Source organism: Gymnogyps californianus, chromosome 5, assembly GCF_018139145.2.
Source record: "Gymnogyps californianus isolate 813 chromosome 5, ASM1813914v2, whole genome shotgun sequence".
In the NCBI taxonomy this organism is placed as follows: domain Eukaryota; kingdom Metazoa; phylum Chordata; class Aves; order Accipitriformes; family Cathartidae; genus Gymnogyps; species Gymnogyps californianus.
This window is the reverse complement of record NC_059475.1, coordinates 22,536,589-22,558,807: the sequence shown is the minus strand read 5'-3', so window position 1 is coordinate 22,558,807 and position 22,219 is coordinate 22,536,589. Positions and strand designations below refer to the sequence as shown.

At 39.3% G+C, this 22,219-nt stretch overlaps 1 protein-coding gene across 2 annotated transcripts; it reads left to right on the top strand.

Annotated features, from left to right (window-relative positions):
• Positions 1 to 609: 609 nt before the first annotated feature.
• TRAF6 (TNF receptor associated factor 6) lies at positions 610 to 12,267 on the top strand. Of its 2 annotated transcripts, XM_050898243.1 has the most exons (7): positions 610 to 905; positions 6,474 to 6,624; positions 7,235 to 7,393; positions 8,294 to 8,365; positions 9,736 to 9,813; positions 10,663 to 10,783; positions 10,847 to 12,267. In XM_050898243.1, exons 1-7 carry the CDS (start codon positions 610 to 612, stop codon positions 11,542 to 11,544), a joined length of 1,575 nt encoding a protein of 524 aa, XP_050754200.1. In that variant the 3' UTR covers positions 11,545 to 12,267. The 2 variants fall into 2 exon arrangements, with proteins under 2 accessions (XP_050754200.1, XP_050754199.1); XM_050898242.1 differs by having other exon boundaries at positions 10,663 to 12,267.
• Positions 12,268 to 22,219: the final 9,952 nt, after the last annotated feature.

The following is a 22,219-nucleotide window of genomic DNA, read 5'->3' as shown; positions in this document are numbered from 1 at the left end:
TGTATCTGAATTTCATTTGCAGCACAGCATCTGCTTGGTTTGGGTACTTGGACTTGCATTTTATTTGTGGACGTGCACCTAAACTGATTTGAAACCTATACTGTGAATTGCTGTATACAGAAAATGTTAAATAACATTTATTCACTGCAAGGGAAATATGGAATTGAGCTATTGTCATCCAATAAAACTTGGTTTTATACAGCATTTTTCATGCAAATTATATTTTAATGCTTTAGAAGTAAATAATACTGAAGGGGTAAAGAGGCATTTTCAGTAAACAGCAAGGAGAAAGAGTATTCCTCTTTTTACAGAAATCAGGTAGTCAGATGAAAGAGATTACAGAAAGGTGTGTGTGTTTGTGTTTGAACTAGGATGATGGGATGCAGTGCTCTTTCCTATATATCACAAGTAAAAAAGATAGATAACAGAAACTGGGACAAAACAAAACCAGTAATTTTGAGTAGAACCAAATCTGCACCACTGTTCCAGTGTTTCTGGTCAGAAATAAAATTTGTTCTTGACTGGAAAGGAAGGTCTTGGAATATTTTAAATTAACACATCTTTTTGTCATCTTGCAGAGCATTTCTGTGTAGCACTTGATTAGCTACTATGAGCTTGCTATATAGTGATAACAGTTGTGGAGCTCGAGACGTGGAAAGTGGCTGTTGTGCAGCCATGGCCAGTGCCTGCAGCGTTGGAGCGAAAGAAGACAGCGTAAGCGTCAGCAGTGGGACTGGAAACCCTCCAAGTTCTTTCACAGAGGAAACACAAGGATATGATGTGGAGTTTGATCCACCCTTGGAAAGTAAATATGAATGTCCAATCTGTTTGATGGCTCTTCGGGAAGCAGTGCAGACACCATGTGGACACCGTTTCTGCAAAGGCTGCATTGTCAAATCAATAAGGTAAAGGAAAATTTATGAAGTTGCTTTTAAGAAGAAATTCACTTACCAAACCAGAGCAGTTTAAGGGCAATGTAAACTGAATAGAACTGCTTAAGGTGCATTACCAGTGAGTACTAATAGAACTCTGGGAATTTATAATTCATTAAAGATGCTTTCTAATAAACACCATGTATGGCCAAAATGTTATGAGTTTGGAGGTTGCATGAGCTTTAGATATTTTGCCATTTATACAAATTTACCCAGGTTATGAATCTAAAAATTTGATTGAGTAAACATTAAATAATAATTTTTAAAAAGTAGTCAGATCCTCCAAATAAATTCCATTTTCAGCCCAGGATTATAAAACCTGTCTTCCCTATGATTGTTTATAACTACAGGCAACTACAAACAGCATGGTTTCTTGGTGCAGATACAGCAGTTCATGCTTTCAGTTCTTTAATTGAAATCAGCTGCTTCCTTGTTGAGCTGGAAGAGAGAATGTAATGAGGGAATAGTCTCGAACAAAGCGTGGAAAGATGAAACTAGGTGGCATATGGGGGAGTGGGAATGAGATATGAAGGCAAGAACAGGCTGAGCTCATAAAAATGAAAGAGCAAGGAAGGGCAGAAAGTACGCTGGTAGAGTGGACTTCCCTCAAACCTGAAATACAGTCATCAGTGTCCCACACATGTCAGTGAGTATTGGAACACGTTGATAGAAGGCTAGATATTATGCTGTAGGTTTTTTCCTTCTCAGCATAAGCCAGATTTTTTCTTATCAATTGCTCACTTAGCTCAAATGTCACAGTACTTTGGTAGGAATCTAAATATTTAATTCTGTGTGACCCGCATATAGAATTGGTTAATTTCCAACCTTACTTTGCACACCTTTGTGTAAAGATCATCAAACTCTCTTCAATATTACCGTACAACGTTGTTTTTCCCAGGCATTTTTTTTTAGCATGCGAAATGGACAGTGCTTTCTTGATTGGTTTGCCATACCATTTATCCATAGTTCTATTCCATTTTTTTTTCTCCATGGTCCATCATTTGTAGCTCACTAAATGAATAGTATGCCAGCAGTGATGTTCTCTGAATACAGTATTTTGTGGGTTTTGTGGGCTTCTCTGTGGCTTCTGTCACTGTTGTATCTGATGCTACTTTATTTCTTCATGGCATCCCTTTTAGATCAAGGAGGGAAATGTTGGAGTTGAATGTGAGAAGACAAACTTAATTTTGCATTCCCTACTTATGATAGCAAAAGAGCAGGCTATTTTCCTTTCTAGCAAGCACAGAAATTTATTGTGTGTGTTTGCAGCACAGTTCTTGTTAACATTAGTTTCATCAATATTTCTGAGAAAAGGATGCAAATTCATTATCCAGAAAATGCAGAATACCACCAGTGTTCACCCATGAAAAGTGACTCACCTGTGGATTCTGCGGAGGAAGCTGAGAGATATTCAGTTGTCCACTAACCATGCCATGAGATCACCCTGCTCCCTTAGTCCCTTGCCTTGTTCACTATGTTCCTACTTCTGCAAGAAAAGTACGTCGGGCTTTAGCCAACTGCATCGCTCAATGGTATTCGCGTCAGCCAGGTGCATGGAAGAAGGCAGAAAAGCCCAAACCTGAACCTGTTAGCTTTGACTGTAATCCAGTTCCCTAGGCACAAGCAGCTGGCTTCACTTTCTGGCCTTTGCTTTGCACATTCCAACCTAAATTCTTTCAAGAGGTTAATGTACATAATTTCATGCATGCTTGTAAGCATTGAATTAGATGTTTGTACTAATAATGGCCATTAAATTTTGGAATTCCTTACTTGCTCTCTGAGCTTGCTCTATTTGTTGGCAGTAGCAGTTTTTATACTTTTGTTTAACTTTGGTATTTCTGGAAGAAAGAAAAGAAATCTTTAAACCTTCTCATGGGAGTATGATGTCTATAAATCCTGAAGGTAAATTAGTCTGTACTTAAGTATAATGAGCTTTAGAAATGTCTACTCACCAATCATTTCAAAGACAACAGAATTCTTAGGTTGAAAACTGAGGGGAAAATGACTAAACTTAAAATTACCAAAAATGGGTGTCTCATTTCCAGTCTTTCATATCCTTAACAGCTAAGGTGATCTTGTTTTCTAATCCTTCTGCTTCTACTGATGAGCTGCACAGTTACGGTCATTGGTTAGAATTTACCACAGGACTGAGTGAGGAACTGCAGTGAACCCATGCTCAGAACGCAACATCTCTTAGCAGGTAGAGAAACTTCCTTCTTAAACCCCAGGCATGGGAAATGGTTTCTCTTCCTTTCTAAATTAACAGAGCATTTGCTCTGCTCAAAGTTTGAGGTCCAGAAACAGTTTCAATGACGAGAAGCTTTTGCTTCTTTTACACCCTTTCCCTATTTTACTTCATTTCTATGGATAGTGTTGACTGTTTCAGTGGATACTTAACACAGGTGGAAAGCATTTTTCATCTTGGAGACAATAGATCATCACTGTGATATTTCAGATGTTTCATTGATAGTAAATGTTTTCCGTCATTCCCCACTGAAATCTGTCTTTGGAGTGCAGTTTGAGTGAATGCTTTTGAAAGCAGAGCAGACAACTTAAAGAGCCAGACTCCTCTGAATCTCTGAAGGGCTGAATTGCATGCTAGTTGAGATCCATGGATCAAGCTATTGATTTGGAGTATGTAGTGTCTACAGTACAATATTGATTTGGAGTACATAGTGTCTACAGTACAATGTTGATTGATGTCATTGAGAAGCTTCTACAGAACTAAAATGAAAATGGAAAGTGATTTTTACATTCTCTAAGTGCTGGTTTTTTTCATTAAGTGATTGTCACAGCCTCTATTTGATCAGAAAAAAATTGCTTCTGTTTATTCCTCATTTCCCCACTGTCTAGCTCAAGTGAACACAGAGATTAAGGATTTTGAATGATAAAGGATGGACAAGCAGTTTTTGAGTAATTACTTCTTGTGACTTAAACAATTGTAGTTGTCCATGTTGAAGAAGTTGTGGCTGCAACTAGAAAGATTTTTTAAAAAGCTTTTAAAGACTGGAGTCTTAGATCTTACAAGGTGAGGGGCATGATTAGACCAGCTGGATTTGATCACAGTAGATGTTTGCCTCCCAGAAAGTCTTGGCATCTTTTTAAATAAAGCTGTCTGAAGTGCTATGAGTCATGGTAGTGAAGAAGCTTATCTACCTAAGTAACTACAAATAATAGTTTACGAATGTTACTGTCTACAAAGTACTTGATTAGAAATTTTAGAAGAGCTAAGTTCAGATGCAGTAGCTAATTAAATTTCGCTCTGGTCTTTCTTCTCCTGTATGTTAGGTCAAAGCTGACTTAGGGCTTGTCGTAGAGCTCGCCAAATATCAAAACCTCTGTTTATCAGAAAAGCAGAATTATGAGCTGACAAGGGGCAGCAAGGAAAGCTTTGGGTAGTAATTCATCAAACAGCCAGCATGGCTGCAGTTAAAGTATATGCCAACTGTTTCAGCTTCTAGGCTAAACTGCTCAGTTGCTAATATCACGGAGCAGGCTTTTTCTTCAAACAAAATTATTCTGGCTTTACTTTTCATACCTATATTTTAATTTCAAGGCAAATTATAGGCATATTCATTGTACTTTGTAGCAGATGATTATTGTTTCACAGGTACTGTTGTGGGTGGCACAGCCCAATGTGATAAATAATTCCAGCATAGGAAAGCCTCCACTGTAACGTAAATTAGAATTGAGGTGCATAAACTCAATTCTGTGATAGGAAATGTATAGCAACATCTTTGTCTGTAGATGGATCTAAGCAGCCTTTTAAACACAATTCCGATACTTGTAAATAGTGTTTGAAGTCTGTTTAATATACTACAATAAGTTATTGCTCTTTCCTTACTATAATCATTGGAAAATTGCCGTTCATTCTTATTTTACCCTTTGTCTGCTAGTTATTTAAACTGGGGATCTGGTAATCATTATTTAAAATTAATCTGTTGTTGGCTGTTATTATACATGATTAGCTTTTCTGTGTAGAAATGAGGTTGCTGTCTTATCAGCAGGCCTACTGAACTATCATTATACTTCACTAAACAGGGTATTTATAACCAAGTTATACCTGTGAAAACTGATTTCCTGTAGGTTGCCTGCAAAGTGAGGGAACGTTTCTGGGTTGTGACAAAGATCAGCACGCTGATCGTAGCTCAGGGAGCTATGAAACAAAACGGCACGCTAGGTATTTTCTTTTTTCCACTTGTTTAGGAGTATAACTATCAGACTTGTGGCAAGCTAGCTCTTGCAAGCAAAACCTAAGAAAGGAAGTTCATTGTCTCTTTTTGAAGTCTCAACTTTACCCTTGCTTCCTCTAGCAGCGTTGCTGATGAAGGAGTTGCTGAGCAATTATTTCCTTTTCCAACAAAGAACACAAATTCCCTCCTGGTCTCCACAGCCCACTAGGTTCTACTTCCCCTCATGCTTGCAAGCAGTGACAATGATCTGGCCTTTGATCTTTGCACCACAAGTGCTCTCTGACATTTTTCCACCCCATGTATTTTTCCATTTTATTGCTGTTTCCATTAGCACTTCAGCTCAGAAGCTTTGATCCCTCGTGCCTCTTTAACTGTATTACTTAATTGTGAATAGATATGTTGACCTACTGCTTTCAGAAATGAGCTGATACTGGATATTTTTTTAAAGGAAAATTTGGTGGAGGTGATCCTTTTTTACTCCATTTCTAATGATTCTTGTGTTTAAATGCAGGTAGACAGAACCTGACGAAGTGGAATAGGCTGTTACTTCCCTTGTGCAAGTTGCATGCACCCGTGTTCCACCATCAGACTCCAAACTTTTGCCAGTTAGCACTGACTTTCAGTCTGTTTGCTGTTAAAATGGCTTCAGATACAACATCCGGTTCCAAATCCAGTGTAATTTTCATAGTTATTAGTAATTTTTGTGTCTGGAGTTTTTTCACCCTTCTTTGCTGTATAAATAAACAAATTGAAGGATGACCAACTGATCAAATGGTTGTACAACAAAAACAGCGAAATAAGCTATATGAAAAGTAATGCCAAATAGATGAAGTGAATCTGGAAAAAAAAAAAAGACATTTTTGCTTTTTCTCTCAGCTATGATCACCAAGTTGATCTCTCAGCTATGATCAACAGCCAAGCTGTTTATAAAGTGGGAAAGAAAGGAGAGAAGGTCCAAGAATCTTTAAAGGATTGTTCTGAAATAGTTTGTGAAATATTCTTTGATGTTTGAGCTATGTGAAGTACTTACAGAAACGGGACCGTAAGTTCTTAGTTTCTTTACATCCTCCTCAAGTTTATTTCCAGAGGCATTTGTCCAAATAAAAACTGTTGAATTAGAAAAGTGCTGCCATCCCAGTCATGCCACCTCTAGTGAAACTTGTGTATTGTCAATTTCTCTGATGTACATTGTACACTTTCTGCGAATTGCCACATAAATGCCATTGTTTTCAAAGACTTTCTTAATGTGTTATAATTTGGCCACTAATGTCTTGCTAGTATAAAAATATTTTAAATGAAGGGCAAAGGAAACTTGGAATCTTTTTTTCATTTCTTTTCTGCATGGTAGAGATGCAGGTCACAAATGTCCAGTAGACAATGAAATTCTGCTCGAAAATCAACTTTTTCCTGACAACTTCGCTAAACGGGAAATCCTTTCATTAATGGTTAAGTGTCCCAACAAGGGCTGCAGTATGAAGATGGAGCTGAGGCATTTGGAGGTGAGAATTAGTTTTGGAAATACGGAACCTTGTTTTCATGGAGAGGTAAAAATTCAAAATAACTTAACACAGATGGTCGTACCTGATACCTGTTTATGCTGTTTCAATGCATTGTTCATTCAAGACTATAGCTACACGTATTTGTTTTTTGATGACTCTCTAATTGTAATTAGGCGATTCTCAAGTGCACATCGTAGTGCATGAAAATTGTACTAATGCAGCTTTCTCTTTAGGATCATTCATGTTTGTCTTTTGATCAGCTGTATCTGTACTTCACACAAGCTTCCTTAAGTCAGTTTAATATTCCCTCAAAGCAGCTAGATATATTAGTTGAAATAATTGTTTTAGAAAATAATATACAAAGTTAAAAGGATAAACATAAAGCTGATTTTTTACCTGAGAGCATTCTTAAGGCTCTGAATACATGAAGTCCTGATCTTAGTAATGGGTCAATAACAGGCCATTGCTAAAGTCAGTATAAGTGTATAAGGATTTGCTTGCATGAAGGAAAGATTGCAATTTGTTCCTCTTGTACTGTGCTTTATCTTGAAAACAGATGAGACTATATTACCTGTTTGTAGTATCAAATTCCTCTTTTGTCCTTGTTCAGGACCACCAGCTGCAGTGTGATTTTTCCACTGTGGAATGCCCACAGTGCCAAGGAGCCTTCCAGAAGAACCGTCTGAAAGAGCACATGACACAGGAGTGTCCGAGGCGTCAAGTCTGTTGTCCAAACTGTGCCACATCTATGGCCTATGAAGATAAAGAGGTACTTAGCAGGAGTCTCAGTTCTTCAACCTTCATTCATATGGGTTTTCTTGTAAATGGAACATCAGTTTAAAAAAAAAAAAAAAAAAGGTTTTGATCTAGAAGAGCTCTTTGTGCTGCACAGGTGAGAAGCTACAAACTCAGGACATTAGTCTAGAACAGGTGAAAGCTGGGGAGAGAATTGTACTTAAATACAAACTTTTTGGGAACCCTGTGGTGTGAAGACTTGTGTAAGAACCATTGATTTTTGGCCTTACCATCAGAGAGGCCGGTATCTACTGCCAAAGTAACACACAAAGCAATATTTACATTTACAGGTTTTTATGCCTGGCAGAAAGGATGTGTCAGGAGATGCATCTTTTGGGGATATCTGCTAACACACAAGACCGAGATCATTTCTGAATTCTTCTCCTGGCTCTGCATTTTTTATTTGGGTGGTACTGAGGATAATCCTTTCCTTTTTGAGCTTCCATTTCTTTATCTGTATATGGATGGTTTTATCTCAAGGGCTATTAATTTTATGATACCATATTGTGAATTGTCAAATAAAAATACCTCATATAGTCCAACAATACAAAAAAAACTTTAATATAGTTCCACTACAATTGAACATGAATTTCAGAAACTTCTGGATAAATTCAGACTCCTTTGGAGCATAAGAGCTTTAGGAAATAAAATATCTGCAACTTTATGAATCTCTTGTATGAGTCAAGGAAAAAACAGTAATCACAGAAAACATACTATTTAGGGTAAGAGGATTATCTTTGTTTCACAGTTGCTAAATGCAAAACTTGAAATGTAAATAAAAATTTAATGTCTTATCAGAGGTGGTTAGCACTCTTTTAAATTGTGTAACTTTATTGATTCTTTCTTTCCTCTCTTTTTCTGTTTGATAACTAAGCTTCATGACCAAACTTGCCCACTCGCCAATGTATTTTGTGAATATTGCAACACAGTACTCATCAGAGAGCAGGTAAGAGACTACCTTTCTCTGTGTTTAATCTGGGTCAGATGTTTTGTATTTATATTGCTTCTATAATCTGAAATTAAACTTGAAGAAACAGTTTGTCTACTAGCTAATAAATCTCTAACTGTCTCTCCCTGAAAATGTTGCATCCAGTGCAGGTGTAATACTCTGTTAAATGGTGCTCCAGCTTGCAATTGCAGTCTGGTAAACCTCTGTAGGATTTTTGGCTACAAATCACATTGTTTAGCTATACTGCTTCTTGACAGGAGCCGTGCTGCATGTTTTTGATCTTGAATGGAGGTTAAAGAATACCAAGCAGCTGCCAGTGGTTATGGCTGACATTAGAAGACAAGGCTTTGATTTGGGCAGAGAGGGAGAGTATTTGTAATTGGAAAGCCACTGTTGGAAAGTAGCTATCAATAATTCACTATCAAACTGTAGATGCTGGCTGGAATTCTGCTTGTACATTGCTATTGTAATAGGCATTATTATTTGTTCTATTCAATAGTAACTTCATTGACAGGAAAATGATGAATGTTATTTAATTTGCATCCTGTCCCTGTTTGAATGGGATGGCAACTATGTTAATCACCTGGGTTAAAATAAAGAATGATCTTGTCAAAGTGGAGAAATACTCTGAAAAACAGGATTGAGTTCAGTAACAACAAAGGCAAAAATCTGTCGTTAGGTAGAATAACGAACTGCAAAAATAGGGAACAGAGAATGCTAAACTAGGTTTAGAATTAATGGCTGACCTATATTAAGCTTGTGTTCTACTTCATCATGATATTTAAACAAGGCAAACATACTGGGTTGTATAAACAGGTATTTTGCCTGTGAAACCCAGAATTACCTTTTGCTCTGTTTAGGGCTTGTAAGGCCTCAGCTGAAGCTGTCCAGCTTTTGAGGTGGGGATGGATAGGGAGGATCCAGAGCAGTGAGATAATTGCATCTGGAAAACACAGAACGTAAGAAAAATTGAAGTAACGTGAGCTTTTTGGGGAAGAGGACAATGAGGAGAGACACAAGTATGTGCAAGTAGTGCTTCAGAAGGGAAGGAAATGGACTGTGATCTAGCTTGAGGATAGGCTAGAAACAAAAGGCATTTGTTCTAGCAAGAAAACCTGAATGCTTTCTGATGCCTAATGTAAGAACGAAGGCAATTAATTGTTAACGTACATACAAGGAGTATGCAGAATTTTTATTATCGGCTAATATTTTTGTTCAAAACTTCCATATTTCTTTGAGCAATTATATAGGTATAAACTGATCTGACTTCAGGTACCTATTCAGAGTCCATCCAGCTGTATTCTTTTAGGTTGTTATAAAAGAATACACTCTATGGAAAACTTAATTTCAAATCTGATTTGTTTTAGATGCCTAACCATTATGACAATGATTGTCCTACTGCCCCTGTGCCATGTTTTTACAGTGCCTTTGGGTGTCCTGAAAAGGTAAGCCTTTTGTCAGAATGATGAATTGCAGACCTTCTGCATGTTTTTGTTGTTGGGGTGGTTTTTTTTAATGTGTTTTCCTATTCTTGTCTCATTCACCAGCCCAAATCCTCAGTGATTTGTGGGGTTTTTTGTTTTGAGGTATCTTAATTCTAAAACAATACATGTAGATACATTGCCTTTCAAGGGTCCTTTTCAAATTTAAAAAACTGTGAATGATTTGCTTGATGAACTTGCTTTTATTAAACCATGAGTGTTTTCTCAGATTTCATGTCAATAAAGTAGCTTCTAGCATTTCTTCCACATTATGGCCAAATACAGTTATGGCTCTTAGAGTTCAGTGAAGAAAACCTGACAGTGCTTTAAATTTGATTAAATTCTAAAATTATTTAATCTGGATACTCTTATTTCTAGTTGTTTAATACCTCTTTGTAAAAATGGATCTTTTCCCTTCATCATTTCCACATCAGTTTTCATATACCTTTGTATTTGGTACTATGGAGCATTTTAGCAAATCAATGAAGGGAATACAATGCTGATATAGAACACAGAAAAAATACTACATGTATGTTTATCGCTAACACTTTTTCACCATGTCACTATTTTGAGTTGAACAATATTTGCCCACTGGCATTTGAACTTTTTTCATTTGTCATAACAGTGGTCTTAAATTTGGAGCCCTCCATTGGTAAAGTGCTACTTTGTCACATCACCTGTCCTTGATTCACATTCTAGTTCTGGAAACATAACAGAAGCAACTAGTTGTTTGATTTTCTTCAGAGCCACATTTAAGATGTGATTGCAGGTAATGTTTGATATGTTCCTAATGCCACATCTCTCAAATTCTAGATGCAAAGGAATGAACTGGCACGACATATGCAGGAGTTCACTCAGGTTCACATGAGAATGATGGCTCAGAGTTTTCAAAATATCAGTGTTACTGCTACAAATCCTGTACCCTTCATCAATGGCCTACCCTTTGAGCCTGCCCTCTTCTCACATGTGTCACATGCCACATATGATTGTAATCCAGAAGTTGAAAACTTCAAAGAAACTATTCAGCAGTTGGAAGGTCGTCTGGTAAGACAAGATCACCAAATCAGAGAACTCATTGCTAAAATGGAGACTCAGAACACTCACATGGCAGAACTCAAACGTACTATCCGAAATTTGGAGGGAAAGATTACTGAAATGGAGGCACAGCAATGTAATGGTATTTATATCTGGAAGATTGAGAACTTCAGTGGACTTCAGAAAGCCCAGGAAGAAGAGAGACCTGTTGTGATGCACAGTCCTGGCTTCTATACTGGAAAGCCTGGCTACAAGCTGTGTTTGCGTCTGCATATCCAATTACCAAATGCTCAGCGTTGTGCTAATTTTATATCTCTGTTTGTCCACACTATGCAAGGAGAATATGACAGCCATCTGCCTTGGCCTTTCCAAGGCACTATACGACTTTCTATTTTGGATCAATCAGAAGGCCCTGAAAGGCAGAATCATGAAGAAGTAATGGAAGCCAAGCCAGAGTTACTAGCCTTCCAGAGACCAACAATTCACCGCAACCCAAAAGGTTTTGGTTATGTGACTTTCATGCACCTGCAAACCTTGAAACAAAGAACCTTCATAAAGGATGATACCCTTCTGGTGCGCTGTGAAGTTCTAACGCGTCTAGATTTAAACAGTCTCCGCAGAGAAGGATTTCAAGCTCGCAGTACTGATGGAGCTATGTAGCCTGTAAGTTTTAACCGGAGGAATGGAGCCACTAGTCATGTTCTTCCACCACAGATTACAAGCGTGCTTCATCATCCATATAGGCTGCATTTGTAAAAGATCATAGTTGCCAACATAGTTGATCTTCACCTGAATAGAACTTTGTAGTTGCTGGTATACTTTTTTTTCTGTATGAGGTCATGTGTTCAAATATTTGGTATTGTTCTCTATTAAAGTAATAAGCTACTTCTGTAGCAAGCTAACTAAATGAAGTGTTGTTAATCAAAACTTAACTGCCTACAGGAAAATCCTGTTGAAGTACCTGTACATCTCAGTTGGTAAAACTTAAGTTGTATCCGAAAAGACGTGTAAATTCTTTTGCCTCAGTGCCTTGGAATAGATATTGTAGCAGGGAAATAGCTAAATTAATAAAGATGAGGGGGGTCTTGTTTGTTTGTTTTTCACAGAGCTTGGGAAAGTTGAGACATTTTCTGTATTGACTTATGTAGAATTTTGAATTGGCTATGCTTCTCTTGAAATCTGAAGTCAGGTTAAGACTTTGCTCACATCACTTAGGATTGAGGTATGCTTTGACCCTCCTCTCCTGTGGAGTTAGCTTCAGGAAGTTGCATGTTGGTGTAGAGTTGATACTAGTATTTCTGAAAGACATGTGGTAATGTTGTCAAGAAGGCTAAATGACTCTGAGCTGAGTTCACTGAAGAAATATTTGTAATGTGGTCTGAAAGCCCCCCCCCCCAATTCTCTTTATTTTGATAAATCTTTTTGTAAGTGTGTGCTCTGGGCCCAGAATGTCAATCACCATCACCAGAGAGATAAAAGCATAGCATTTGAATGAGATACCTTTGTGCTGGTGGGATCTCCTCCTAGTGCTGGACATTTTTCAGGTTGTGAGTGGATACATAAGTACATAAGTATGTACTAACTAGATAGGGTGATGCAGAATTTGTTTTACCGTTGTTGAAACCTGAATTTGTACCAAAGCTGAACTTGTGACGTGCATCTGTTTGAGTGATCTCTTGGTGTTCCGGGTGACGTATGACCTATGTCATCTCCTATGAATTCTTAGTGGAAAGCTGGCCATATCAACATCCAGCTGTCGTGGGCATTTCCTGTCCCATTAGATAATAGAAGCTGGGCCACCATCAACACTTTGGAGGGGAAGAAAAGCCTATTAATTAGACAGCGTGAGGAAAAATTGCAATCCTGTTTGCTCTTAGGAAAAAATCTGGCTTCCATAGTTACTCATTTACCAAACACTAGATTCACTATGTCAAGAATTCATGAGCTTCCTAATGTTGCGTGTGTTATTGTTTTCTGTACTGATTGTTTGTATGCCATATAAATGTTAGTTTTGACCAGTCAAAGTGGAGTAGTTCAAGTTCACTGGTGCTAAAAATTTTAACTTACCATGGTGCTGATAAAGTTCTGAATCTTGTCTTTAAAACAAGGGAAGAAAAAAGTTTTGTTCACCCAATAACTTAAGTACAGAGTCTGATACCGAAGAAAGAACTAAGCCATACATAAGCAATGTATATTATTTCTCCAAGCTAGCGAAGCAACGTAAAGACTTGAGACACTGCAACTTAAAAGATACTGAAGAGTATTCCAACTGTTTGGCCTCATCAGAGCAATCCCATGAGGATCATCAGTGGGGAAAGTGCATGTGCTTAATATATACAACGCTAATGGAAGACTACTATACTATATTGATTTGGGAGGATACTCTGCGTGCCTGCATAAGATTAAAAGTTCCAGGACCCAGCCTACCACTTTGTTCATCATATCCAGATGAGCAAGATTTATTTTGCAGATAGAGCCTATTAGTTGAAGAGGGATTGTGTTCAATGGAGTATTGTCACTACTGAAACATGAACTTCATGGTTAACGGTAAATGCAGTCAGTTGTTGACTTATTTAGTGTATTCTGTGTGTTTAGAGGACAGGTGAGCATATAGTACTCAAAATAGGAAAAGATCCATGCTTTAAAACTGTCTTTTTAAATGTCTTAAGTAGTTTTTATACTGAATAGCCTCATCCTATTAGCTGAATTGTTTCGGAGTGTCTTCAGTTAGAGCATTCCTAGTAGTTAAACCATTCTTAACCAAGAGCTTTTAATGTACGTGACAGTGCCCAGACCCACTATATACAGAAGGCACTGTACACGAGTTCTCCAATCATTTTCGAGCTATGTTAGTTATCCATGTTTTTCGAAGATGCTCAAAGACTACCATTCTCCTCTCTTTTTTTCTTTTTTTTTTTGGGGGGGGGGGGGGGAAGAGCAGAAGAAACACTTGTAATTTGAGAGCTTCTTCCTGCTACAGTTCCTTTCTCAACCCTAGTGATATTAACAAAAATGTCCTGTGTTCTAATAGTTTATACCCAAGACCCACTAAGTGCATTAATACTTTCTTTCCTTTTGAAGCTTTGCATTATGAACTGAATTTTTGCTTTGAGCCTTATCTGCTAGATCTGATATACTTCTGCCTTGGGAGGAAGCTCAGTTTGGTGGCAGGTTCAGGAGTTTAAATGATTCAGGTTAATATTGTACAATAGCACAAACCAATAGGGAATAGAAGGCTACTGCATGTATAATACTGTATTGGCCACAGTAATATGAATGCTTTATTCACTGCTGCTATTCTACTGGTTTTGTATTTTAATATTACCAAGTAGAACTCTGAGTGATACCAAATTACTGTAATGCCAGAGTTTTACATGAGAGACTTTCAGAGCTAATTTGCTACATATCAGTTAAATCCTACTGTTATGAAAAATTGTAAATGTTAATGAAATGTTTATTCATCTACTTGTTCCATTTTCATCTTTCTTCCCCCACCTTCCAAGCTACTCTTCATTTTAACTGCAGTTCCAGAGCTTTCTCTTACAAATAAGATCATCTTCAGCTAATGGAAGAACTTATGAGTCTACATTGTTACCATCTCAATATATAGTCTTCACGACTATTATCTTTTACTCAAATTTTTCTCAGGTTAGCATGAAGAGATTCAGTTTCTATGTGAAAATATATTTTCACTGAAACAGCACCTTCTTTTTTGCCCTTCCTCCAAATCTGATCTTTTTTTTTGAGAAATTGTTTTACCATGGTGGATTGAGGTGTAATTGCTAGAACTACTTAAATGGAAGCAAACAGTATACAGTGTCAAGAGTTGTCTCTAAAACAAATACGAAGAAATATGGGAATTTAACCAGTTTCCTGTGTAATTTCTTCAGGAGTGGAGCTTAGTTCTGTAACTCTTGATGCTTTGCAGCATTACTGGATCTCAAGGTGTTTTAGAAAGTGGCTTAGTTTCTTTTATCTTCCAAATTTCTGTTGTCTTGAACACGTTTTAAGTAAGTCAGCCACTCTTAGTATGTGTATTTGCAAAGCTGCTATGGCACAGATTTTCCAATTATAATATATTGCAAATGTGTTTTCTTTTTGCCTCTGAATGTCTTCCCCTGCAGGGCAGGGAGAATTATTTTACTAAAAATGTTGGTATGTAATGTATATGTGGGAGCTCAGATAATGTGAGATGTATAGACTTGTTTTTCAAGTGGTCTCATAATATGCCTGGTCATGTTTGCTATCAAGGGATTAAACTTGCTAATGAAATAAAATCAGAGTGGCCTTTCTGTTCTTATTTAGAGATGCTTCCACATCAAATATATTCATGATGGATGCAAAAGATTATTCTGGGGTCAGTGTTAAAGGTTTGTATTGCTTTGCATTTGAACAGAATGGAAGTACTCCTGTTCCCTTGCAAGTATTGATAGATTGTTTAATATATTTTGTAATTAATGCACAGCTATATTTCTGACAGGATTTTTAAAAATAAACTAATTAAACTGTGCACTGTGTGTTGCATCTTTATTCGTATGGAGGGCTATTCAAAAAGATTAACTGATCCCTTACTAATCTCCTGATTAACTAACAGGACTTCTGTGGTAGTTTCTCTGTCTTGTGGGTTTCAGAGTTGGCTGGTTTTTAATGAGGGAGAGACCATGTGTCATATAGCACCAAGAAGGCAAAGAATATATTTCAAGATAAAAAACTTCTGTCATTTATAAAGGGTGTAGTTTTATTCATTACTAGAAGAGATAGCTAGTGTAATTGATAATAAACTATGTGTTCTCATGATCATCCTGTAATTTAAGATGCAGCTCTGAAAAATACTGCACACTATCACGTCTCTGGCCACATCCTGCTTGCTTGTTATATTTGTCACAAAAACAACTATGGTTTGAAGCTTTGTTGCAAGATACTCAGATCAGAAACCAAAGGGAGTTCCTCTGTCAATAAGACAGGTAAGTGTTTGCTTCGTGGCAATCTGCTAATTTATCTCAACCACAGAGGCATTCTGGATTCGTTTTTTAACAGCATCTGCAGTAAGGGAAATCTTGATCTTGGACTCCATGCCCTATAGAGTGTATAATGTTCAAGACTTTCAAATTCTTCTGAGAAAACATAGTGGTATTTACTGAACATAGTATCTAATGCAGTGCAGTTAATGTCAAGTTAATTATGACTTTATCTTTCATCCAAGTTGGTCCTAATAGCTTCCATGAGTAATGGATAGGAAAGCATGCTCAGATACCAGTATCTGTTGTGTTGATCCATTTTTAATGCTCCATATTTTTAAGTGCACTAAAATCTTTTGATGAGATGAAGTAATAATGGCCTTTTTTTAAACAGGAAAAATAGGCATATGCAGCTGCACCTATGAATGGAAAATCAATATGCAGAAATTGAAGATGCCAACAACATAAAAGTACGTTCATATCCGTGTAAATACAAATGTCTCATGTACCTGTATATTTCTGAAAAAACTTGGCTTTGTACTGCTAAAATAGATGTGGACCAGGATATTCTGACTAAATATTTTATTGGACAAATAACAGTTCATTGCAGCGACTTCACAGGAAGAATGTGTTTGTTCTAGCTAAAATCCTTACTAGTGTATACCACCTGCTCTGCTGCCTTACTCATCTCCAAAAAGCACTACCCCAGCACTAAGGCTGTTCCATCTGGAAAGAGAAAACTCCTTGTGCAATTCCTTACTACACTATCCTGGGTGAATACACACAGTGCTAGACTTGAGCTCTTCTGTGCTGTGTTTCTCGTTTAGATGCTGTGACTATTTAGCCTCTTCCAAGACAGCATTTACAGAAGTCAACAAAACTTACTAAATTAGCGCTGATGAGGGTTAAGTATGCTATTAACATTTGCAATAAATACAAGGCAATAGAATGCGAGGTTAATGGACCAAAAATGGTGAGTAGGGAAACTAGGCCTGTCTGGATGAAATGAGTAAGATGGCTGATGAATTCTGCCTGTTGCACATTTTGGCTCAAAAAAAAACCCCAACAAACCCAACCCCAAACCTCAAACCTGCACTCATGCCACTCAAAGAGGAAATTGTTATGCTAGGAGGAAAAATGACCAAAGGAAACACACTTCACTGTCACCACTGTCTCACTCTCATCATTTTTCCACCACTGAGCCTTTGTCTGCTCCATCTGGAAGGGGTGGCTTGACCAGGCTGGACTGAGTGGACCCTGGTGCCACCACCACCCTTGTAGGATCTGAGAGTCTTAGTGACCTGGAATACAAAATTTCAGGATCTGTGGCCTTTGTGTCTTTTTCCTTTACTGGTTTTAATTTTTTTCAATTAAACCTAACCTCCTTGATAAAAATGCATGTCTCTGAGCACAGAGGCAGCCATTTAACAGTTACTTTAAGCTTGTCAGAGCTCAGAATGTGGGAAGAGTTCGTGCTACTTCTGCAGTCTTTTCCAGTTTGCAAACAACAATTAAAAAAACCAACCCACAGATGGAACTGTCCTGGTTTCTCCTATTCTCTCTTTTTTCATTTCCTCTTGCCTGCAAGGAAACAGAAAGAGATTCTGTAGTAGTAGTTACAGCTTGAGTCCACTCTCACTCATATTTTATTCCAAGCAGAATTATTATCACTGCTTCTCATCCCCTCTAAAAGACTGCAATTTTCTCTATTTCAAAAAAATATGTGATATTGTAAAAATGAATTTACCTTGCTATTTTATGATGGAGGAGGAGCAGATGAAGACAGATACAGCATCATGAAGATAATCTTTCTGCTCAAAACCTGGGGCCCTGCTTCACTGTCTAGTCTCTCAATAACGATGCAGACAGCCAGTGAATTAGATTAAGCTTTGGGGAAAGTCAAAGAAATAAGCTTTTGAAGATGGGCTTTTTTGTTTGTTTGGCTGACAAGCATGGGTGTCTTGTTCATACCAGCTTATACATTCTAATAAACTAGGAGGGGGCTCGTGGTAAATGCTGTCAGGCCTCATTTACTTTGGCATTTATTTTCATTTCAAAGAGCTGGACTTTTAAATACTAGGGGACACTCTCTTTGACGGGGGAATGACTAGGTGGTAGCAACCGCTTTTTGCCACAGTGCTATCCCCTAATAGCCAGCGCTTTTAACCAGGACTATGGGTGCGGTGGGCAGCACACCTCCAGTTGCCGCTGGGCTTTCAGGGAAAAAAGATGTCTAACACTTAAGAGCCAGAAGAGAGACTGATGATATCCAGCACCAGGCTGAACAGAGGAGCTCCATCTGCACTACCAAATGCAGTGATGCTCAGCGTGTAATAGCTGCCCACCACTGTCTTCTGAGAAAAAACTGAGCATGGGGGAAAATCACAAGAAATCCCCTCCTCTCTCCCCTCCCCAGCACTCACTCAAACTTGTAAAGGAGATTCATTCTGAATCCCTGGGATTCAAAGTCCCATATGCACATCGGAGCTCCCCTCCCATCCTCACCAAAGGAAAAAAAGAAAAAGGATTAGAGCAGGGCGTTTCTTGTAAATATAGTGCATATACCACCTAAGGGGAACTTTTCACACGTACCGTCGGTCCCCCCTTCAGAACAGCCTCTCCCAACCTCTCATCTCTTATATCCAACCACACAGCAAATAAATGATAATTCATTGGCCTGAGATGAGCCCAAAGAAAGACAGCAGGTTTAGCACTTGTAATAGTGAAGCTGCCCCTTAGAGACAGATATGCAGGAGACAAGGGAAGACTTCTTGTTTCTGCTCCAAGAACCATTGATATATGTTAGTCGATAAGCTTTTAGTGTGAAGTGGATTAAAAACCCACAGTGGAAAAGAGGGCTTGCTTACCAATAACGGGTGTAAATCAGTCCAAGAGGCCTACAGGGTAGGTGATGTATGGCACAGATTCTGTGGTTTCTCACTGACATTTAAGATATATAAATTCTGGTACTTTCCAGGTAGTCCTGGTGCAGTACTGACTTGAATCCTGAGCATCTCGTAACTGGCCTGTCTGCTCTTTGAGGAGCCCAAGCAATTCTCACAGAACTCATGTTTTTGTTAAAGTATGAGTTAAAAAAATAAAAGAAAAAATAATTTTCAATGATGATAGCAACTGCAGAAAACTCCTGGGTGTGAGCCAATGCAGCTGTCTTCATAAATTTCATGATCAGAAAGAATGATTCTGTGACTCCAATCTATTTTTCAACATAACAGAGGTTGTTACTGCACAGTCTATAATTATGCCACAAGAATTACGATCTAGCTGTTGGCATAAGTGGGAGTTAGCTCTGATGCTTAATGACAGACACTTGAAACAGGGACTCCCTGAATATTGCTGCAATTTATACCTACTGCAAAGCTGCTCTGTACTATGGTAGGAGCTTAGGGTAGGTGAGACCCTTCAAGCCATTGTATTTTTGGGGTTTTTTTCAGGAGTTTGCTTTCCTTTTGCTCATTGAAAATTCTGATGACTAAACTATAATTAAGCCTCTACCCCACCTTCTGTTATACCAGTTATCTGGGAAAAGATTAATCTAGTCAGCTATTTCCTTTACTTGCATGTATTTCTTCTTCATTGCCCTCTCCTATATGTTCTCCCATACAGATGTGTCTCCTACATGCGCACCCATATTTGTGGCCCAGAGAATGTGTTGGCCATACACAACTAGCAACTGCTGATTAGTAATGACAATTTTCAGTTCACTTATTTCCTCACTGGAATTGCTATTTATTTTTATCATTTGGACTGGAGAAATGCAGCCCAAACTACTAACACACCCCGAGCTGCCATTCCTTGTGTACTTAGGACAGCTTTCACTAGACCTGGAGAAGTGCTTGGGGCAGGATTCGTTCCCTGGAAGGCATGAATTTACACACAGGGGAGATGTAAACTGGCACAACAATTCTACAGCACGTGCTCTCCCAGGTGGGAATAATGGTTGGATATAACTAACACAGGTACTCAAGGTATCTTCAGGTGTAAGTAATGAATGAAAGGCAGCCAATTCTCAGGTGGAAAGTGGCAGCTATTTTACCGCATGCAATTTTGAGCACTGTATTAATGAGAACGTGCTGTTCCTTTGCTGCTAAGCTGCTTTAAAAGCTGGCATTTCTGTTTTGAAGCTTTTGTTTAGTTAAGTGCTTGGTGCCCTCACTGGGAGCTGTTGGGATAACAAGGGGGACAGTAAGCACTCTCCAAATGGGTGGATAAGTAACAAAATCCCGTTTAAGCTGTTGTGCTGCCAGATCCGCCTTCCACATTTGAAAAATTAATAGGACGACTAATTATCTCCTCTTTGCTCAGGGAGATACCAAATACTAGCCACGCTCTTCCTGCTTTGAATTAAGAGGAAAATTTGCAGCGACTTTCCTACAGAGCTGGAGTGTTTGTGAGTGAGAAACAAGCTGACTGTGGGCTGAATTTCCAACTCACATTCCCCTGGGAAACTCCCTGGGCACCATGGGGCATCCGCGCCAGTTTAAGTCTTGCTTTCTCATCCACTTTCCTGAGCTCCACAGCCAGGCTGCTCCACGTGGGAAACAGTGCTGGTTCTGTGGAGACTCATCCTGCGCAGGGAAGGGGGCAGCCGGGGAGCGCAGACACCTCTTTCGGGAGTTTAGATGCCCAATTCGTGGCTCGATATAACACGCACATTTCTTTCAGGAGTAGGTGGTTTACCACAAAGGGCAGGCTAACAGGAAGATGCACTCTCCCAGCCTCCTCCACAGCCCGTTGCATGCCGCTGACCAAACTGCACGGAGATTTTCAGGGCTATGGAAAGGGCCTGACTCTGGCTCTGTGAGGAGGGGCCCTGGCCTCATGGTACAGATAGGTGCCTGCTGCACTAAAATCACTGGATAAAACACAATCACTCACTTCTGCTGACTGCAATTTCCACAGCTGAATGGATCTTTATCTGCCCCTAAATTTCAGTTGTGAATGAGGAGAGGAGCTCACTTTCACTTGAATAGCACCAATACTTAATAATCACTCTGCTTCAGCCTTTCTTAAGTATGAGAAAGACCCATAGAGAGCGTAAGTGTGAGCGTGACTGTCACGGCAGGGCTCTGCCTGCAGCCCTCTGCACAGGCAGCATCTTTTGCTCTTAGCACAGAACTTGCAATTCTGTCTCTGGCAACTCAGTGCAAGTCAGCGTCATCAACTTTGGCTGAGTTTCTACACAGCTCAACTCCCCTTTCTTTCGCTGGAAACCCCCCCACACAATACGAGGTGTGTGCCTGGCCCAGCAGCCTGGCTGCTGGCACAGGGAAGGAGCCAGGTCGGGAAGGAACAGGGAATCCAGTTAGGGAAATTGGCTACTCTGGGTCTACAGCAGAATTAAGAAGTTCATGTAAGTAAGTACACCATAAACACCACAATTGGTCCCTCACTAGACACTCAGTTTCTGCTCTCTGGGAAACACAGGCTGCCTGTAAGAGCCAAGCATTTTCAGTCTGCCGACTCAGCGTTGTAAGCATCAAAAGACCGTTCCTTCCAGGGGAACCCATTGCCATTCGGACCTAAAAAGAAAGGGCAATACCCTACCTCAGCATCAATCCAAACTCTGCAGCGCTTCCCCTGCTGCCACCAGTGCCAGCACCAAGATCTACTGCACTTCTTCAGATGACAGAAAAAACAAAAAATAAACCAGGTTGCTGCCCCCCCAGCTGGGGACTGAAGAAGCTCCGCTTGTTGGCAATAAAAACATGCTGCTTGCCTATGGGGGATGTCAGGAAAAAGGCCAGTTGTACTAAGAACAGCTTTCTGCTGAGGCCCCCTCAGTAAGTTTATGACAGAATTGTATGGACACAGAGAATAAATCACTTTTGCCTTAAGAAGAGGAGACAGAGTAAAAAGAAAAGACAGATTCGGTGTGATGGGAAGTGACTCAATCTAGGTAATTATCCACTTAGAAGGTAACAGACTTTGGGAGGTGGTGAGAGAAATCTCTTCTTCCCATTCTGACAGCTCTTCCAGGAGGTTTTCTCAAGTGGATGACCATGAGGGTAGAAAAGACCTGCCCTGTGCCCCTGTCACAGCTGTGTGACACGGTGAGCGGCGAAGAAGTGTAACCCCAGACCAGAACCCCGTATCCAAAATGCAAGTGTTTCTCACGCTGCAACTCTGGCCTGGGGACAGAGTCTTTGCTCTTCGCTTCCAGGGGACTGAGCCTCTGCAGGCTGAGAGCATCCTCAGCGGAGAGTGACCACTCAGCGCTGCCCCCCAGGTCTGCCCCTACAGCCCTTTGGTGCCAGCTTCGCACTGCCATCATGGCAGCTGTAGGGTGCAGCTTTCCGACCACTTCCAGGTTCACCCAGTCTGCCTGTAAAAGGTATGGACTTGCAGAGGCTTGTGCA

Excerpts from the sequence above, each read along its gene's own strand:
- TRAF6 (XM_050898242.1), top strand. The coding sequence starts at position 610 with ATGAGCTTGCTATATAGTGATAACAGTTGTGGAGCTCGAGACGTGGAA. Across the intron at positions 906-6,473 it reads TGCATTGTCAAATCAATAAG|AGATGCAGGTCACAAATGTC; the intron begins GTAAAGGAAAAT and ends TCTGCATGGTAG. Across the intron at positions 6,625-7,234 it reads TGGAGCTGAGGCATTTGGAG|GACCACCAGCTGCAGTGTGA; the intron begins GTGAGAATTAGT and ends GTCCTTGTTCAG.